Source organism: Neopsephotus bourkii, unplaced genomic scaffold, assembly GCF_033783945.1.
Source record: "Neopsephotus bourkii isolate Nb327-2 ecotype Australia unplaced genomic scaffold, CSIRO-AGI_Nbou_v1 NB_620, whole genome shotgun sequence".
Classification (NCBI taxonomy): domain Eukaryota; kingdom Metazoa; phylum Chordata; class Aves; order Psittaciformes; family Psittacidae; genus Neopsephotus; species Neopsephotus bourkii.
This window is the reverse complement of record NW_026901120.1, coordinates 2,906,643-2,924,380: the sequence shown is the minus strand read 5'-3', so window position 1 is coordinate 2,924,380 and position 17,738 is coordinate 2,906,643. Positions and strand designations below refer to the sequence as shown.

Sequence of the window (17,738 nt, the reverse complement as noted above, 5' to 3'; positions counted from 1 at the left end):
GAAAGTATTGGGCAAACCAGGCTTTATTTAGGTAAGAAAAATAGGAACATTAGATAGCAAAAAACCAGCCAGTACAGCCCACTTCAAAGCCATGAATCACGTGGATCTTGGTGCATAAACAACAGAGAACCATTTTCCACCATTATTCAAATGCAGTAATGGAGACTAAAAAGACCAATCAGACCAATAAAATGACACAGAGTAGATATACCTCGGTGTATGATTATTAATAGACATTAGAAGAAAACAAAAATTATAATTAATTCACTGTTGGAAATGCAAAGGCTTCAACAGGGATTAGCAAAGGGATTTGCTTTATACAAGCCACTGAGAAACGAAGCTGTGAACAGACGCCACACCTCCGCAGTCCGAAGGTCACCACTTATCTGTTCCATCGCACTGGCTCCCTTACAGTTTTTCTCTACAGTTGTTTTTGCTAATGATTCTTTGTGGCAACATTTTGCAGAGGGGACTGGGCTGGTTAGGCTCAGGGTGAATGGACTGCAGGGTGCACCGACCTGCCCGGTGATTCCCAGGCGGAGATCCGACAAATAAACCTGCCCGAGCCCGAACAAACCCCCAGACAGCCGCTTTGGGTCAAGGCTCAGCAGGTTTTCGCCCGCTGCGGTTCGCATCGTGTCAGCACTGCAGAACACTCCGAGGCAGCCCCTCGCAAGGGACGCCCTCCTTCCCCCGCCGCCTCCGGGGCTGGCAGTGACCCTACAGCCCAGCGGAGCGGTCGGAGAAAGGCAGAGCCTCTCGGGAGGGGGCCCGAGCCCCGCCGTGCCCGTGCGTGTCCACTCCCCCCCGGCTCCCCCCGGCGCTGCGGGAAGCGAAGCCCGGCCCATCTGACGGCGGCGGGCGTTGCTGCAGTGCGCGGAGCTGCCGATCCCCGTTGGTCGCTGGAGCGCCGCGGCCGCAGCCTGCCGTGAGCCGGGGAGCTGGTGGGGTGGGGGTGGTGGGGAGCGATCGGCGCGGCGGGCCGGGCGGGAGGGACAAAGCCGCCACCATGTTTGCGGCAAAACACCCGAAGGCGGGTCCTCGAGCAGAGGGGTCGAGCCTGTCTCGCCGGCCCGGCCCGCGGGCACCGGGGTTACCGAGGGGTACTGGGGGGGGGTCGTGTCGCCAGTCCCCGCCGCAGCCGTTGAGATATTCCCCCCCCATCCCCGGGGCGGCCGCTTTTCCCCCTCCCCCCTCTTCCCTCTGCGCGCAAGAGCGCCGGACGTGACTGGCTGGTTCAATTTGTCACGCTGCCATTGGCTGCCAGGGGCAGGGGCGGGTGGTGCGTGACGTCAGCGCGCCGCGCAGCGCGCCCGCTGGCTATTTATAGGCTCGGAGGGGCCGGCGCGTAGGAGCGAGCGGGCGGTCTGGGCGAGCGTTAGGCCGCCGGTTTATCGTGCCGCATCCCCGTGAGGGCAGGGAAGAAGCGACTGAAAACCCTCGATTCGGGTTCGCCGGAGCGTTCTTTCGGCGGCCGCTGAGCTTTTGTTTCCGTTTGCGCAGCTCCCGAGCGCCCCCACCGAGCTTTGTCTTCTCGCGGCCCCTGTGGGGAAAGCCGCGGCCAAGATGGACCCCTGTCACACTGAGGAGACCGAGGGCGAGATCCCCGGCTTGGGTAAGGCCCGGCTGGGGGGGGTGGGTGGGGTGGGGTGGGGTGGCGTGGCGGAAGGAAAGCGGGAGGTGAGGCGGGTGGGGGGGCCGGTTCCGCCCGATCTGAGGCCCCGGCGCCTTCGAGCCCCTCCTTGGCGCCTGCTGGCGGCGGGGGGAGGCCGCGCACCGCGCCACCGGCGGGAGGTGGGGGCTAAGGGGAGCGGTTCGGCCTAGTCTGGCACAGCCGCGTGCGCCCAGGCGCTTCCCTCCCCCCCCCGCCGCGTGCGTCGTGGCGGCCGCAGCGGTCGGCGGGGCCTCGGGGCGGCGGCTGCGCTCGGGCGGGGGAGGGGAGGGCGGTTGCGGGGTCGTTGTCCTGCTGCCGCCTCTGGTGCAAGCGCCGGCGGGTGCTGCCCCGCCTGCTCCCTGCTGTCACGGGGGGGGAGTAAGAGGAATGGAGGGGGGGGAATTTGTTTATTCGGGGGGTGGTGGTAAACGAGAGATGTGTGAGCTGCAGCTCGTTACAGGTGTAACCCTTGCGACTACAGTAGCGTCCATCACTAAGTAGTGCAAGTGCTGTGAAAAGAGCCATTCAATAAAGCATAAGTTGAAAGTAAAGCTTTCTGGACGCCATAACAGTCTCGTCTTAAAATGGTGAACTATGCCAGTTATTGCAAAACAACTCTGCCTCAGTGCCTCTCGCCTGTGTGCTGCTGTGTCAGCCACTGGCAATAGCTTAAATCCTCTGTTACTGAAGACAGCTTTTAGTCGGTGTTTGTTTATTACAAACAGCAAAGAGTAGACATAAAATATATTATCAAAGCATCCCATATTTAACTATACAGAAAATTATGTCAAAACCTGCACAGGTAAGACTAGCAAAAATCCCAACCAAACCATCCTTTGCATTTCGATCTTGCCTTGAAATAAGCTATACATGCGATGCATTCAGTTTAAATCAACATGCTGATTGATAAGTGTAGCTCTCGACCTTCAAGAACTTTTCATTCAGATTAATTTTCATCATCCTAAGAAGTCAGGAAGGACTTGACCTGTGAAAACAGAAAGCAAATATGTTTGCTGCATTAGAAGGAAAGTCACTAGGCTTTTCCCAATTTGTTCTTAGCGAACAAATGGTCTGCTACAGTCCCTAGTGCTGTTCTGCCTCTCTGTATAATTCATGACGTGAAATGTTTTTCAGTATAGCCTGTGACTGAATCGGAGATCTGTCTAAGTAGAATTGACTTTAATTATTTTAAAATAACAGGGATGTCTGAAAGGCAGCTTCTGGAATGCTTTATGGAATGTTACCTCATTAAAGAAAATGGAGTTCTACTTCATTAGGGAGTTCTTGCCTATGAAGATAGGGACTGTCTGAAAACTAAACCAACTACCTGGCAGAACTTTCATGGTACAGTACCCCTGCCCCAAACTGAAAGTGGAGCTGGCTTTTCATATACTGGATGTGAGGGGAGTTTGGTGGAGACGCCACCTGTGGCCTTCCAGTGAGGCAAATAAAAAAAACAGGTCCACAACTGAATCTTGTGCTCCCCTTTCCAGTTTATATAGAAATACTTAATTGGAGGAATTAGGCTTGACTTGAAGGAGTCATTCTTCAGTAATCTCAGATGAATGACACACAACAAGATGGAAAATATGGTTTGTACAGTTCGGGAGGAAGGTACTTCTGTCCATCTTACAAAAACAGTCTTGTTGGGGCAGTGGGAAAGAAAAGGTAATGTGTCCTGGGGTAAATAACTAATACTGCAGTTCTGCTTGGAGGACTGGAGCTGAGCCCCATGCCTTTAAATATTGGGAGGCTGAGGTTTGATGTGGTGTGGTCTAGGTACTGCACAGCACATGCCTCCAGCAGGAGCACTCTTTTAGGCACGTAGTTCCTGAGTCTTACCTAGCAAACACCATTTTGAGTCAAATGACATAATTATTATCACCTTGTTCCCTCAAATGGCTGTTGGCTCTCCCTCCCAGCTCTTCTTAGAAATGTCACTTAAGGCACTGAGAAATATGTAAAAGGTTTAGTTATCTCTGTGAGTCAGATGTATTGCACTCTGTCCAGAAAGACCATAGATCCCTAGAGTATAGGTGTGGAGGGGGCATAAACAGCTCTAAGCTGGCTGCAGGATTTTCTGAGGACATCATGGCTGACATGACTTAGACAGTATCATTCTGTGAACTATTTAATGAACAGTGTGGCAGCACAGACTTGGCAGGGAGTAGTCTGACTAAGCCAGCTGCTGTGTACTTGCACCCCTTGCAACTGCCCCTCTTTAAAAACAATTTTCTCTTGAGTTCTGAGGATAGGGAGGTGGCATTAAAACAATTCCTCTTGAAGCGAAAAGCCTTTTCTGCAGCCATGTAACCAAGTCTGTGAAGGACTGACTATACTAGCCCAAACAAGCACTTCACACAGTTCAAGAATGTAATTTGATAACTTGCAGCTACTACTGCAGATGAAAAGCAGATAGAAGGAAACAAATAATGCTCACCTTATCGATCAGGTACTCCTGTTTAATCTTGTCATTCTTAAAATCTTCATTAACATCCAAAACTAGAACGGGAATCTCCTTAAGGTTCTCAAAGTCAACTCTGTTAAATGAGAAACATAATGCTAGTAAATTGTATAAAGCAATCTAGCTCTTTGGTTGCTTTCCAAGTCATCCTAAGGGTGCAGCATTACTCAGATTACCACATGTACTGGATCCCAGGACTTAAGTATAAGCCTGTCCTTAATTGCTCTTCTACAACCCAGTCAACATTGTGTCACTGTAACTTTAATGTAGTTCACAAATCTGGCCTTTTAATATCTATTTTTATCATACAAGTATGGTAGAAGAGATGGTTTATGCTTCTTACCTTCATTTGTTCTTTTTGTTATGGAATCAATTATCAGCATTATGATTTTGGTAAGAACATTTTAAAAAACAAATATTGCCCTTTGTTTCTCCCAGTCTAATTAACTAACTCCTAATCCATTTACTAAGATGCAGTTTTAAAGTTTCCTTTTGTGGGGAGGACCTCTTAAGTTTTAAGACTGGTATTTAAAATGGCTGCGAGCTAAGACCATTTTGGCTACAGGCTAGGAGCAGATGGGAGAGTAGTTGTGCAACTGGATGGTTGTTCCCTTAAAGCAGTAGTTACTCTCTCTTTGTAGTTTTGAACAGCATTTCTAAAATGCAGTAAGTGTGCAGAACCACCATTCTATTGTAAGTTGTATTTTACAGACTTAAATATTCCTGAAAAATACAGGAAATGCTTGCTCATGAGCTTGAAATGAGTATACAAGGTAAATGTTCCCAGAATTCCACAATATGCAGTGCCTTCTTGTCTCATTAGCATTTGGGTTGTCCTACATTAAGCTTGGGAAGGGAGATGTGACTGATAACATATTTTTCCTGGAATTGTTATGCTTCCCATTCAGTAGAGCATTCCAGGCTTCTCAAGGGAGAAGTATAAAGTCTGCTTTCCTATTTGGAGATGCCTGGGGTGGGTAAACTAGTTAAGAGTAAGACAGCTGGGGTGGGAAAGTATATTGAGATGACTTAGTTGCTGACTGTCTTGCAGGTAATAGTGCCTGCCAGAAGCCTTTCTGCTCATTGTTTATTTTGAAGCTAGGATTAATATTTAACCCTTATTGAAATAGACTCTAGTTGAAAGCTAGTTGGGACCTTGCCCTCCCTTACATTGGAATGGTAACCTGCTAAGTAGGTAACTTAGGTGAACAGTGACAGAACACCCCTTCAGCTGTTCTATTCCTGTGTACTTCCAGTTAACAAAAAACATATCCCTGCTGGAGTTGAAGCTACATAGCTTTTTAGTTGAAGCTAATGCTAGGCTTTAAAGTAGATGAAGTTCCATCTCTTGGCAATTTTTACTTCCTTGCCAAGATGACCTTCCCTCTGCATGGAACTTAGAACCAGTATCTCTGTAGCAAGAAACCTGGAGTGGGTCTAAATTTAATTTTATCCTTAATCAACTTCAGCACAAAGCAGGTAAGAGCCTTGCCTGTAAGTTGAAACTTGCCTATAAAAAATAGATTCATACCTCATAGTCCTTTCGTGAAGCCAGGTTTCATGTTTATAGTGGAGGTTTTCCAAATACTCAAGTTCAATTCCTTGTTCCTCCTCTCTTCCTCTCAACTGTAGCCTTTCCATGCATTTCTGGGGGGAGGAAAAAAGGGTAAGACCAAATAGTAATCACGTGTTGAAGGTGAAATCAACTGAACAGATTAAATTGGAAAGAGTAATGTTAGATGTTACAATTGATTTAAATGCTTGGCTGAACATAAGTTACATCTAAAATAACTTTTAAAAGGCAACCAAAACTAAACTTGAGCCACTTCAGCTAACATCTAGTTCTTATTTCCTCTTTACTGAACATACCTCAGGTGTAGTTCTTAGGTAGATCATGCCATCCAGTTCTATATCTGATTCAAACTGATTCAAAAGCCATGAGTGCCAGTCCTGATAAATAGCCCACTCTGTTTCATTAATGTTTCCAGACTCAAACAGGTTAGAAGCAAATACGTATCTGCAATTAAAGACATTAGTCTCAGGCCAGGAATGACCAAAGGGAACTACTAAAATTGACTGAATCAGAATCGTGATACTCAGATGAATGCAGCTGCCTACTCTGTCATTCATCGAGTACGCTGAGTCCCATCCACCTCCCACTGTTGAATCAAACCTGCTCCTTGCAGGTAATAGTTTAATATTGAGTGTTTTTCCAGCTACAGGTCTTTATGATAAAGACCTGGAGCTGTTAATCTGAACCCTTGTGCATTGTGGGAGTAATTACCTGTCACTGTACACAGATCTCTCAAAGAACTGCACTGGGTGTTCTGCTTCCCGAAGTTTGGCCGAGACAGGTTTTAACTGTGCTCTCACTCTGCTCAGGCAGGCGTAAGTCTGGAATGTGTAAGCCCATCGTGTGGGTTTGTCGTACAGCATTTGGAGTAAATTCCCTCCGCTCTTCTGAGATGTTGAAAGTTCCTGGGGGACAAGAGAAAATTTAACACCAGCATCTTTATAGGATTTTACTCTTTTGCCTCGAGTAGGGGTTATTTGGAATTGGATTCAGTAGTATCTTCCTTTACAGTTTGTCTGGCCAGTTGGTGTATGATAGTGGGGATAACTCCCTGCCTGTTTACTGCAGTGTGTGATCCATCTGTTTGCCCAAGCTCCCCAGTGCTGCACACCTACTTTATGCTCCTCTTCAGCTGTCTGGATGTTGCACCACTTGGCAATGGGTTCGGGGATGATCTCCCACTCATCACTGTGTTTCTCTAGTAGCTTGACAAACGTTGACTTCCCTGCAGCTGCAGAAGATGGGAAAAACTCACTGGGGGTGCAGGTTAGACTGGTGGTAGATGGGCAGTTGTGAAGTTTGTGAAGGAGGCTACAGGCAATGTGGCCGTGGTGTTCGTGCGGAGCTGCACGGCGCCCCGGGCAGAGCAAGGGATGTTTGGTTTGCCTGCACTGTGCTCCTGGTGCACGTTCCGAGAAAACGGCTATAATCGCCGTCGCCAGCAGGCCGCAGCGGGGCCAGGCACCCGATAAAGGCCACGGTGGGGCGTTCCGCCGCCATCTTAGGAGCCGGGGTGAGGCTCGGTGCGCGCCATCGCAGAGCAGCGGCGGGAGAACGATTCCGCGCATGCGTGGCGCCCAAGGGGGCCTTTGTGTGGCCTGAGGCCCGGAGGTTACCGCCTCAGAGCACACCCAACGGCCGTTAACGCCAGTGCTGCGCCCTCGCTGTAACAGACGCTCCCGTACCCCGGGCCATGGCGCCGGCTTCCCAGTATGGCCGGGAGCCGGTATCGGATCAACAGGACCCCCCCGCCTTCCTGTAGAGGTGGGTGGAAAAGGTCCCTCAGCGCCCCTCTCCCACAGCTCCTCCACCACTGCCCACGCCACCTCGGGGCGGCTTGTCCGGGGGGTGTCCCAACGGCCACAAGCGCTGGTTTTTCCCCCTCCCCGTCTCTGTGCTCACCGATGTTACCCTCGATGGAAATCTTCTTGAGGCGCTTCTGGAAGCTGGAGTCGAGGGAGCCGGTGGGGCTATGGCAGTGTCGCTTGGCCGGGGTGGACATGGCTGTACCAGGCGGGAGCGCTCTGCGTTCCCGGCTGTTCCAGCCCACTTTAAGTCTCCCGCCAACTGGTGGGCGGGATGGCCCCCTCCCGCCACCACTCCCCGGGAAGAGGCGGAGGCGTTCTCTGCCCCTTCCGCCGCCGTTACCGCCCGGCCGCCTTTTCATAGCCCCTGCTGCCTTCAGGGCTTTTAAAACTGGCGATAGGGGAGTGAAATCAAGCAGAGCTACTCTGTTGAGGAAGTTACCATAGAGAGGTCCCATTTAGTGATCTCATTTGCATTACCGAGTTCTCTGATTTAGAGACAAACTTGAGAATGTCCCTCCCTCACCCTCTTCCAAAAAGTCTCCAGCTCTTGGGGGGAGGTAGTTGTTGCTGACCTGTATTTATATGTTTAACATTTTGCATAGTTACACAAGAGGTGAGGCCATGTGGTTTAGCTTAGGGCTGTTTATCAGTTTTGGTATCCATGGGGAAGGGAGCTCAGCCAGCACAGTGCAGGGGTAGATGCCACACTGGGCAGTTTTGCTTAATGCCACCAAAATCCCCATGTCGGTGTGGGCATGCCTGATCTCTGGAGTCTGTTAAACTCCTGGCATGGATGGATTCTCCATCACCTGTATAGGCAGGCTGAAGCTGTGTGTTCCCAGGGTAAAGAAAAAAAAGGGGATGGAGGACTTTAAGAAGAGGTTTAAGCTGAGGTTGTGCTGCTGCTGTTATTTCTGTACCTTCATGTTGCCTGTATGATAATGAGGTTTAGGGTGAAACCTAGCTAGGTCTGGTGTGTCTGGAGGAGATGGGAGGGAGTTATATTTTCCTGTCTCTTATGATAATTGTGACCCATGTCTCTTCTTTCCCCATCTCCTACAAACACACCAGGCTTCAGTGACCGAAGCGAGCAGATTGTTTCACGTGGGGTAGCATCAGCATTTGAAGCTGGTAAGTGCTAGTTCCCGCGCATCTCTTTGTTCAGCCAGACTCCTCCCTCGCTGTGCCGATGGCGAGTGTCGGTACCGGCCCGCCCCCCCCCCCGATCTCCTTTTCCCCTCTTACCCCGCACACCGGCGGCCCCGGAGGGACGGCGGAGGAGGAGGGAGGTGGGAGCCGCGCGCAGTGTGCATAGAGCGGAGTTGAGGCGCATGCGCGCAGGCCCGGCCCGCGCTCCGCGCGGTAGTGCGCGCCATGGCTTTGTTGAGAGCGGGCAAGCAGGCGACGCATGCGCACGGAGCAGGGCGGGGGGTGGGGGAAACAGATTAGTGAGGACGCATGCGTAACCGTGGGGGAGGAGCAGCGCGGTGCTATGGAGCATGCGCGGGCGGGGCAGGAGCACTCGGCGTGTATCCGCGCATGCGCCCCGCAGTCCATCCTCAGCCACGCCGCAGCACCACTCGGGAGCCGGTGGCCACCGCAGGTAGTCCGCGGTCCCGCTCGCCACACGCCGCTCCTCTGCTGGCTACGGTGCGCGTCCGCGGGGACTGTGAGTCGTTGGGCCCACCAGAGAGGTGTCTTTGACCTGGGTTCTTTGTGCGGCGGAAGGCCCGGCCCAGCGGAAGCGGGAGTACCCGCCGCCATTTCCTAGCGCGCTCTCGCCACAGGCTCGCCCGCTCGCTGCCGCCTGACTGGGACTAGGCGCTCTCCGGACAGCGGATCAGGCTCGGAGCCCTAAAACCACCGCGGAGCCCCACCATGTGTGCGTGCGGGGACGGGGGCTGGGCACGGGCCGGGGGGGCGGGAGAGGCTCTGTGTGTGTGAGGTGGGCAGCGGTCCGAGGTAGAGGAGGCTCGGGGGTGGGTGGACACAGGTCACAGGGGCCGCCGGGCGCTCTGAGGGGGTGCGGGTGGCGGCCGTGCTCTGTGGTGTCTCAAGGGGCCTGTTTTGCTCTTCTCTAGCAACCACTGAAGCCGAGACAGAGCCAAGCCTCACCCCCAATGTGATGCTGAACACGGAGAGCAGCGAAGGATATGTGGTGAAGGTCAGGGGGCTGCCTTGGTCCTGCTCCACTGAGGAGGTGCAGAGGTTTTTCTCTGGTAAGCAGAACTGTGAGGGGATGAGGGGCTGGGCTGTGTCAATCCTGGGTTCCTCCTGGGGATGCTGTGGCAGTGGGAATGCTGCAGTGAGCAGTTCCAAGAAGCGTTCAGGGAATTTCAGTAGCTAATAAAGTTTGTAATACAGCAGGTGCCTCAGCTAGGACATGGTGTGGAAAGCCGTTCTCTAGATAGCAGGAACTGGACACAAAGGAGCTCAGTCATCAAGTCACTAGGATATGCGCAGCTGCCTTAGTCTCCTGAGGAGCATGAAGAAAGAAGCTCTCAGAAAACTTTGAAATTCTTACTTTAGAGTGAACTAATCGATTTAGTCCTTGATGTTGTCTTAGTAGGATGTCTTGTGTGAAGTGCGCAATGTGTTGTGTACTTCCTCCTCATTAACATTTTATAAATGACTAACGTTTTACAGTAGTAAATAGTTGTGATAAATACGTACTTTTCTCAGTGGCTGAGGATCTTAAAATGCTTCAGGAATTTGGTGTGTTGGACTTGGTTCTTATTCTGTTCATTACACTTCTGTTGATTGATATTACTCCTTGCTTCAGTTCATACTGATGAGAAAGTTGCGTCAGCTATGGCCAACACATGAACTTGACTTGAGGCAGTAAACCTTTGAAAACAGCTAATTTGCATTTGTCCTTCACGTTTTGCTAATTTTCAGAGTCTGCAAGAAGAGTGACTTGATTTTAGTTATTCCTTTGGTCAGTATTCCTGGTCACTAACAAAATCAGAACTAGAATACTGCTGGCTTTGTCTTCTTGACATGGTAGTTGTTAGTCCTTCCCTTTCAGAATGTCTGAAACTTGTAGAGTTGCATTACAGTGTGTAAAGAGCATTGCAGTGTTCCTGTAACAAATCAATTTTGGCCTGCCTTTTTCACTTCCAGATTGCAAGATTCTGAATGGGGCTTTGGGAATCCGTTTCATCTACACCAGGGAGGGCAGACCAAGTGGAGAAGCATTTGCTGAACTTGAATCAGAGGAGGATGTGAAATTGGCTCTTAAAAAAGACAGAGAAACAATGGGACACAGATATGTTGAAGGTTTGACTCGGTTTTGTAACTGACTAAATATGTTTGTGCTTAATGGGTTTTTGGTTAATTGCCTTTTGTTTCTTTAAAATGCATGGGAAAGGACAAGTGGACTTCTATGTCATAACCTGACTAGTTTCAAGGCAAATGGTTGTTACAGCTGTTGCATATTCCAGAATGCATTAATTCTAAGTGCCTTTTACAGTTTTCAAGTCAAACAACGTTGAAATGGATTGGGTTCTGAAGCATACTGGTCCCAACAGCCCTGATACAGCTAATGATGGTTTTGTACGTCTTAGAGGACTCCCATTTGGCTGTAGTAAAGAAGAAATTGTACAATTTTTTTCAGGTATGTGGGATAAAAGTAGTAGCTATAGCAGTATTGGTTTATGCTAAAAAGAAACCAACAATAACCAAGCAGCTGTGGATGCCCAGTAGTATTTCCAGCAGTAACTGATGGGTGTTAAAAGTAAATAAACAGTTCTTGTTACTTATCTGGGCTTGAAGGCTCAATTCCTGAAGTACTTACTAAATAATTGAGGGAACTCAAAAAATCAGCTCTTGTTTATATTTAATGGGACATACAGTCCCAAGTAAGGGTAGCAGAAAACAAGTGTTTCACTTTGTAAACTCAAAGTGAACAGTTCAGGTGGGAGGATATTTCCACCCCCAGTCTCAGGTGGCTCATGTTGTTCAGCAAAGGCTGTACAACACCCCTAGTGCTGGGTTCAGTACAGGAGCAGGGTCTGAGGAAGGGTGTGCAGTGTGTGCATGGCCTGTCAGAAACATCGAGTTAGTATTGAGTAAGATTCCAGAAAAACATCAACATGCTGAACTCTGCCCAAGTACGGATCTTCCCCCTCCGCTTCCTGGGGAAAAAAACCCTGAAACAATCTTTGGTTTTGTCTAACTTTATCTCATCATCCATAAAAACTTTGTTTTGCATTGACTCATTTTCACTTTTTTACAGCTGTTGTATATTTTATGCCCTGGAATACTGTTATAAATGCCTGAGAAAGAACTCTGCTGATTTACTTAGGGTTTGTTAGTGTTTTCAAAGTAGCAAATTTCTAAATGTGAGCATTTAAAATTAGCTGAAATGTTTTGCTATAGCAGGATATGATGGAGTTTGCTGTTTTGCTTTAAAATACGGTATAAATATTTCCGATTTTGCAACTTCAGAACTTGTTTTTTGTTTTCTAAATCCGTATATTTCGAACAAGAGCAGTTCCTAAGCATATGCATTTTAAGTTGTTTCTTTCTTACATGGTTACGTAATTCAAGCTTTAAAAACCGTTAATGTGCTTAATATACAAAATGTGCCTCTTCTGTTCAGAAACTAATACTTTTGAAATTACTTCATGATTTTTTCTTAATTAAGCACTCCTAAAGATAAAAGAAATTAATGCTGAAACTGATACTTGCATAAGACTAATAATTTTACCTTAGTGACTTCTAGTAAAAATACGTGTCATATATAGATCTGTTTAACTTGCTGTGTTTGAATTTAAGTTAAAGATCATCTTAAATACTTTCACAGAATTGAAGGTTTGTAATATGTGAACTTCTTAATGTGCCCTGCATTAGATGCCTGGTCTGAGGAGTTGTCCCTGACACTCAGAATGTTTTCTGTGCTCTGCAGGGTGCATTAAGAACATAAACTGAATGGTATGTTGTTGACATGCTTTTTATTCTGCTGTTCTGGAATCAACATACCATTCACTTACAAGTGTTAAAGTTCTGGTGTATTTAAAGCTATAAGAACTCATGACTGGGCTTGTGATGTTAATATTGCCCCCCTACTGGGGTTATTTGTCCTTGGGTTGAAGGGTTGGAAATCGTGCCAAATGGGATAACATTGCCGGTGGACTTCCAGGGGAGGAGTACGGGGGAGGCCTTCGTGCAGTTTGCTTCACAGGAAATAGCTGAAAAGGCTCTAAAGAAACACAAGGAAAGAATAGGGCACAGGTGGGGATGGATGGTTGGTTGGCTCTGTCACTTTTCTTATGGTAAACCATTAAATCCATATTCTCTCTTCTGAAAGCTTTAACATCTCACCAGAAACACTCTGCTGGTCTCTAACTTGGCTATAAGTAATGCTGTTGCTAATGTGCCTGTGGCACAGGTTGTTTGGATCTACCCAAAATGAAAGATGAAATTGGGCCAAGCTGAAATGTGCTTTGGAAACTGAGTAATAATGGAGAGTACAAAACTTGATAGCTTGAATGTGACAAAGTTGAGAGACTATGGCTTTAACTTCTCAAATAGCACCAATTATGCCTTTAGCTCTAAAGACATGCACAGTACTCTTACTACCATAAGAAAATGTGATACTTTCTAAACTTGTCTTATAAGTTGAAATGTAACAAATTTTACTTACTGTATTAATCTTCAATGTAATAAGCATAGCTTTCAAGAAATTGTCACAAAGGGGTTTTATTCTATTTGACTTGTGACTATTTTTCATTGAAGCATGCACTTTTTGCCTACGCTGAGTCTCTGAAGCATAGGCTGGGTTCAGTAGCATATGCCAAGCTTCTTGTAGCATCCTGATGGGTTGAAGTCCTGGTGGAGGCCAGGTTTTTAACCCTCTATTTCCATTGCCATGTGAGCAAAACAGTGCTGAGTTGAGTGGACACAGTCCCTCCTATGGTGTTTTTTTTTTTTTTTTTTTCTGACTAACACTTTAAATTTGGGGGGAGGAGGGTTGGGAATCAATATTGCTCCCCCACCCTTAAGGTTGGGATACTGCAAAGTATGTTAGGAGCATGTAAACCCTTCAGTAATTGTAATTTCTTGAAAATACACTGATTTGGAAGTAATGTAGTGCTTAAAATAGTATGTCATTGCCTACATAATGTAAAGAAACCTGGCTTAAAATACACTGCCAGTTTCAAGGCTATGACGAAATGGCTTGTTTTAATGTAAAGTTGTGTTTGTGGAAGTAATCAAAGCCTGACTTCTTTCTGTGGAAACGCTTTGTAGGTACATTGAGATCTTCAAGAGTAGTCGAGCAGAGGTGCGCACTCACTACGACCCTCCCCGCAAGCTGCTGGCAATGCAGAGACCTGGTCCTTATGACAGACCTGGTCTCACACGTGGATATAACAGTCTTGGTAGAGGAAGTAGCTTGGAAAGGATGAGGCGTGGAGCCTACGGAGGAGGTAAGTAGATGGTGTCCAAGAGAGAGCTGCTCATCTGAGAAGCAGCAACACTTGGACCTGGTAGTGTCCTCCATACTTTGTAATTGCTGGTTTGTATATGTGTATATGTCGTTGGCTTTACTTCTTCTGGAAGAAAAGAAACTTCCTAATACTAGTTGTCTGCAGTGTGCTCATGTGCATTTGGATTTTTCTGTAGTTGAAATGAACATGTTGTCCAATCTATTTATAGGTTATGGAGGTTATGATGACTACAATGGGTATAATGATGGCTATGGTTTTGGTTCTGATAGATTTGGAAGAGGTAAGAGATCTCTTAATAGGAATAGTAACTGAACTTACAATACGTCTCAAAAGAACCTAAAATACATCTGAAAGACCTAGAATGGACTCTCTTCTCTGCAGGGATGTCGGACCACAGATACGGCGACGGGACGTCCACCTTCCAGAGCACGACTGGCCACTGTGTCCACATGAGAGGGCTGCCCTACAGAGCTACGGAGAACGACATCTATAACGTGAGTCACAGAGCAACTCTTCTCCCAGTGCATGGCTTCCACATTCTGTACCCGTTACTGGAGGTGCCCATGGCACAGCAGTTAACGAGTGCTCTATTAAGAGGAAGCAGTTTGCTGTGGGACTCAGCTCTTGCGTTGGTGCGTTTTAATCTGTGTGACTGTTCCGTGTAGTTCTTCTCACCTCTGAACCCCGTAAGAGTACACATTGAAATCGGACCAGACGGCAGAGTAACTGGAGAGGCAGATGTGGAGTTTGCTACTCATGAGGATGCAGTGGCTGCGATGTCCAAAGACAAGGCAAATATGCGTAAGTGCGCCTGTTCTTCAAGGGGGAGCAGCACTGCTATGTCTCTCCTCTCACTGGAGAGCTGGTGGTGTTCCTGCAGCCCTGCTCACGGTGTGGCAGACTCTGTGGGATTCATGTGAAATGTTCTCATGGCAAATTCTTCTTCTTCCAGAACACAGATACGTAGAACTCTTCTTGAATTCTACAGCAGGAGGAAGTGGTGGTGCTTATGGCACTCAGATGATGGGCGCAATGGGTATGTGTAGACAGTCTTGAGTGTGCTTCTGAGCCAGCGCTTGATATTTAATGAAGCTGGCTCATGTTGTACAGCTCCTGCTTGTTCTGTGCCTGGCACAAACTGAAATCCAACATTCTGTCTTAATCACACAGTCAAGGAATCGGAAGGGGTAGTCCAAGATTGGAATACTAGCACATTGGCAGGTACTGTATACCTTTTTGGAATACATTCAAACAGTTAATAGGCTGAATAAACTGTGATGCTGACTGTGGTGTGTGTAGTGGGGTGAGAGGCTTTTGGGAGGGGGTGGTGGTGTGAAAGCAGTGTAGGGGATGCCTGTGCTCTTACCTTACTTCCCTCTCCCTTGATTTTGGAAACTGGAATGTCATCTGGTGATGGAGGGTGTATCTGTGGCACCACCTGTGACCTGCTGTTCAAGTCTGGGCTTGGTGGTAAGGGAAAAACTGATCTGGAATTTGGAGAGACTGCCTGGATTGCTTTAGCGAACTCCAGGAGTGCTTGAAAATCTAAACTATGTTTGCAACATGAGTTAAACAAGCAATGCCACTCTGTAGAGCAGATACCCTTCTTGATACCTGACTTGTCTGGTTTCTTGGAGATCATAGTGGTGGTTGGGTTTTGGGGGGGGTTGGTTGGGGTTGTAGTACTTTGATAACAAAACGCTTGAAGTTTAGTGCTGCTGTTCTAATGGCAGGTGTTATGGGAGCATAGACAAGTGATGAGGTGAAGAGCAGTGTTTGGTGAGCTGAAGCAGAAGGTCCCCTGTGTGGTGAGCCATAGTGCTGCCATGATACACAGCCAATGTGGAATGGGAGTGAGTCCCTGCCAGGGAATGTGCTGGGGTGACTCTATTTGATGAGTCAGTGTGTTGATGACAGCTGCAGTGCTGTGTAAGGGCACTAAAGCCGAGCTCAAGTCTGTTGGGGTGTCTGTGATATACAGTAGCAGATTGATCCCGCTACCTCTAGCCCCTAGAAGCTGCACAAGTAAACCCTTAGTGAGCTTTAGGTAAGGGGTAGGTTTGCTTATGATGAGCAGACTTGGACAAGCAAACTCTTACCGCTTCTATCCTTAACTCCAAAGGAAGCCAATCCAATTATGGTGGCCCAGCCAACCAGCAGCTGAGCGGTGGTTACGGAGGAGGATACGGCGGGCAGAGCAGCGTGGGTGGCTATGGTAAGGACAGCTTTTGTCTGGGTCAGAAGGTGCAGCTGGCTGAGCAGGGCTCACAGCACTGCTCGCTGGCATCGAGGGGTTGTACTTCAGGCTGGGCAGTGCTGCAAGCTGACAGCTTGGCTGGTGTGAACCTGCACTAACGGGGAGCTGGCGGGGATATATTCAAAGTGGAAACTTGGTGCTGGGGGTGGGAATGTGGGAAACCATTCTGAAAAGGGGTCAGCAGTGCTGGTCCCTGGGCTTGTGTTGCTCTGCTCGCTTACTTGGTGTGGAAGCTGGAGACCAGCCTGGCTTCAATACAGCATGAAGCAAGGGGGGGGATGGGGCACATGGGAGGCTGGGTCCTCCCCGCTTCTATGGGGCAGTTCAGCTGAGCTTGGAAGCGGGGTGAGACAGAGCTGGCTCTTTTCATTAACAACCACCAAACTCCATGACGTTGGGTACGGAGCTGTAAACTGCCACTTTGCAGCGTTGGGCACAGTAGACGGTATTTACGAGGTGGCCCAGCAAGGACAGGCGTTGGGGGAAGGATGCTACGAATCGGCCTGAACCAGCTGTGAACCTGCTGTCGGTTTCCCCCCCAGACCCCGGGAGCCAGGGCGCCATGAACAGCAGTTACTACAGCAGCGGGAATCGCACGTCCATGGGAGTGAACGGCATGGGCGGCATGTCCAACATGCCCAACATGAGTGGTGGCTGGGGAATGTAACCGAGCGCTGACTTTTGGTCACATCCTTTTTTTAAAAAACAAAAAAACAAAAAACTAAGTTTAACAGTTTTGCAATACGAGCTTGTGATTTCTGCTTGACTGTCAGTGAACCCACGATTGGTCTTTTAAAAACCCTTCAGGTTCAGTATTTTTGAACATACCGAAATCAAACCATTCACCTAGGATGTAATAACCGAGTTGAGTAAAAGACTATAACTGTTAAACAACTTCAGGCGTTTCTCAAGTTAGTTTTGTTGTAGGAGTGTATTTAAGCAGTAATAAGCATATTTAGGTTAAAGCTGTTTGAATTACGTTAAATGTTGCTCTTATACCATATTACATCCGACACTGTTTTGAATACGTGTGGAAGGAGATGCTTCTTTTTGTAAAGAACTGATGCTATAGGAGCTGTGTCTGAAATTCAAAGTGAACATTTGGCATGTTAGTTCTAGTTTCTTTCTTTTAATACCCTGTAAGGCATGTTAAAGCTTCTTTATTTTGGATTTTTTTTAAGTTAATGGGGAAACATGTTGAGACGCAATACGGCTACTTTAGGATTTGGGTCTTGGTGTTCGTATACAATTCTGAGGCCTTGATTTAATCTTTTCATTGTATTGTGATTTCCTTTTTAGGTGTATTGCGCTAAGTGAAACTTGTTAAATAAATCTTCCTTTTAAAAACTGGAACTCTCCCTCCTTCTTGTAGCTGCCTGTGGGGGGGGGCCTTGGGAACTCTTGACACCTAACATGTGCCTGCCATGAGCAGTGTGCCTGCTCCTAAGGAGCATTTTCACCCCAGTGGGACAGTGGTGATGACCACCTGCAGGGTGGGAATTGAGTCAGAGCATGGCATAGCTGTGGTGG

The 17,738-nt window shown here is 47.9% G+C and overlaps 2 protein-coding genes across 11 annotated transcripts; one reads left to right on the top strand and one right to left on the bottom strand.

The window, feature by feature from the left end:
- The first annotated feature begins 1,362 nt into the window (after positions 1–1,362).
- On the top strand, positions 1,363–17,561 carry HNRNPH1 (heterogeneous nuclear ribonucleoprotein H1). Of its 10 annotated transcripts, XM_061352137.1 has the most exons (15): positions 7,309–7,455; positions 8,571–8,630; positions 9,581–9,718; positions 10,623–10,778; positions 10,972–11,115; positions 12,596–12,734; positions 13,752–13,930; positions 14,160–14,231; positions 14,312–14,445; positions 14,617–14,752; positions 14,904–14,987; positions 15,122–15,170; positions 15,342–15,421; positions 16,074–16,166; positions 16,751–17,561. In XM_061352137.1, the coding sequence occupies exons 1-15, from the start codon at positions 7,404–7,406 to the stop codon at positions 16,873–16,875; spliced, it is 1,641 nt and encodes a 546-aa protein (XP_061208121.1). In that variant the 5' UTR covers positions 7,309–7,403; the 3' UTR covers positions 16,876–17,561. The 10 variants fall into 10 exon arrangements, with proteins under 10 accessions (XP_061208117.1, XP_061208113.1, XP_061208116.1 ...); XM_061352129.1 differs by lacking the exons at positions 7,309–7,455; positions 15,342–15,421 and adding an exon at positions 1,364–1,615 and having other exon boundaries at positions 15,122–15,172; XM_061352130.1 differs by lacking the exon at positions 15,342–15,421 and having other exon boundaries at positions 7,311–7,455; positions 14,333–14,445; positions 15,122–15,172.
- LOC133211608 (deoxycytidine kinase 2) lies at positions 4,009–8,093 on the bottom strand. The gene is made up of 6 exons (XM_061352139.1): positions 7,594–8,093; positions 6,807–6,922; positions 6,403–6,596; positions 5,988–6,135; positions 5,650–5,765; positions 4,009–4,194 (listed from the first exon to the last, which is right to left on the bottom strand). Exons 1-6 carry the CDS (start codon positions 7,952–7,954, stop codon positions 4,050–4,052), a joined length of 1,080 nt encoding a protein of 359 aa, XP_061208123.1. The 5' UTR covers positions 7,955–8,093; the 3' UTR covers positions 4,009–4,049.
- Positions 17,562–17,738: the final 177 nt, after the last annotated feature.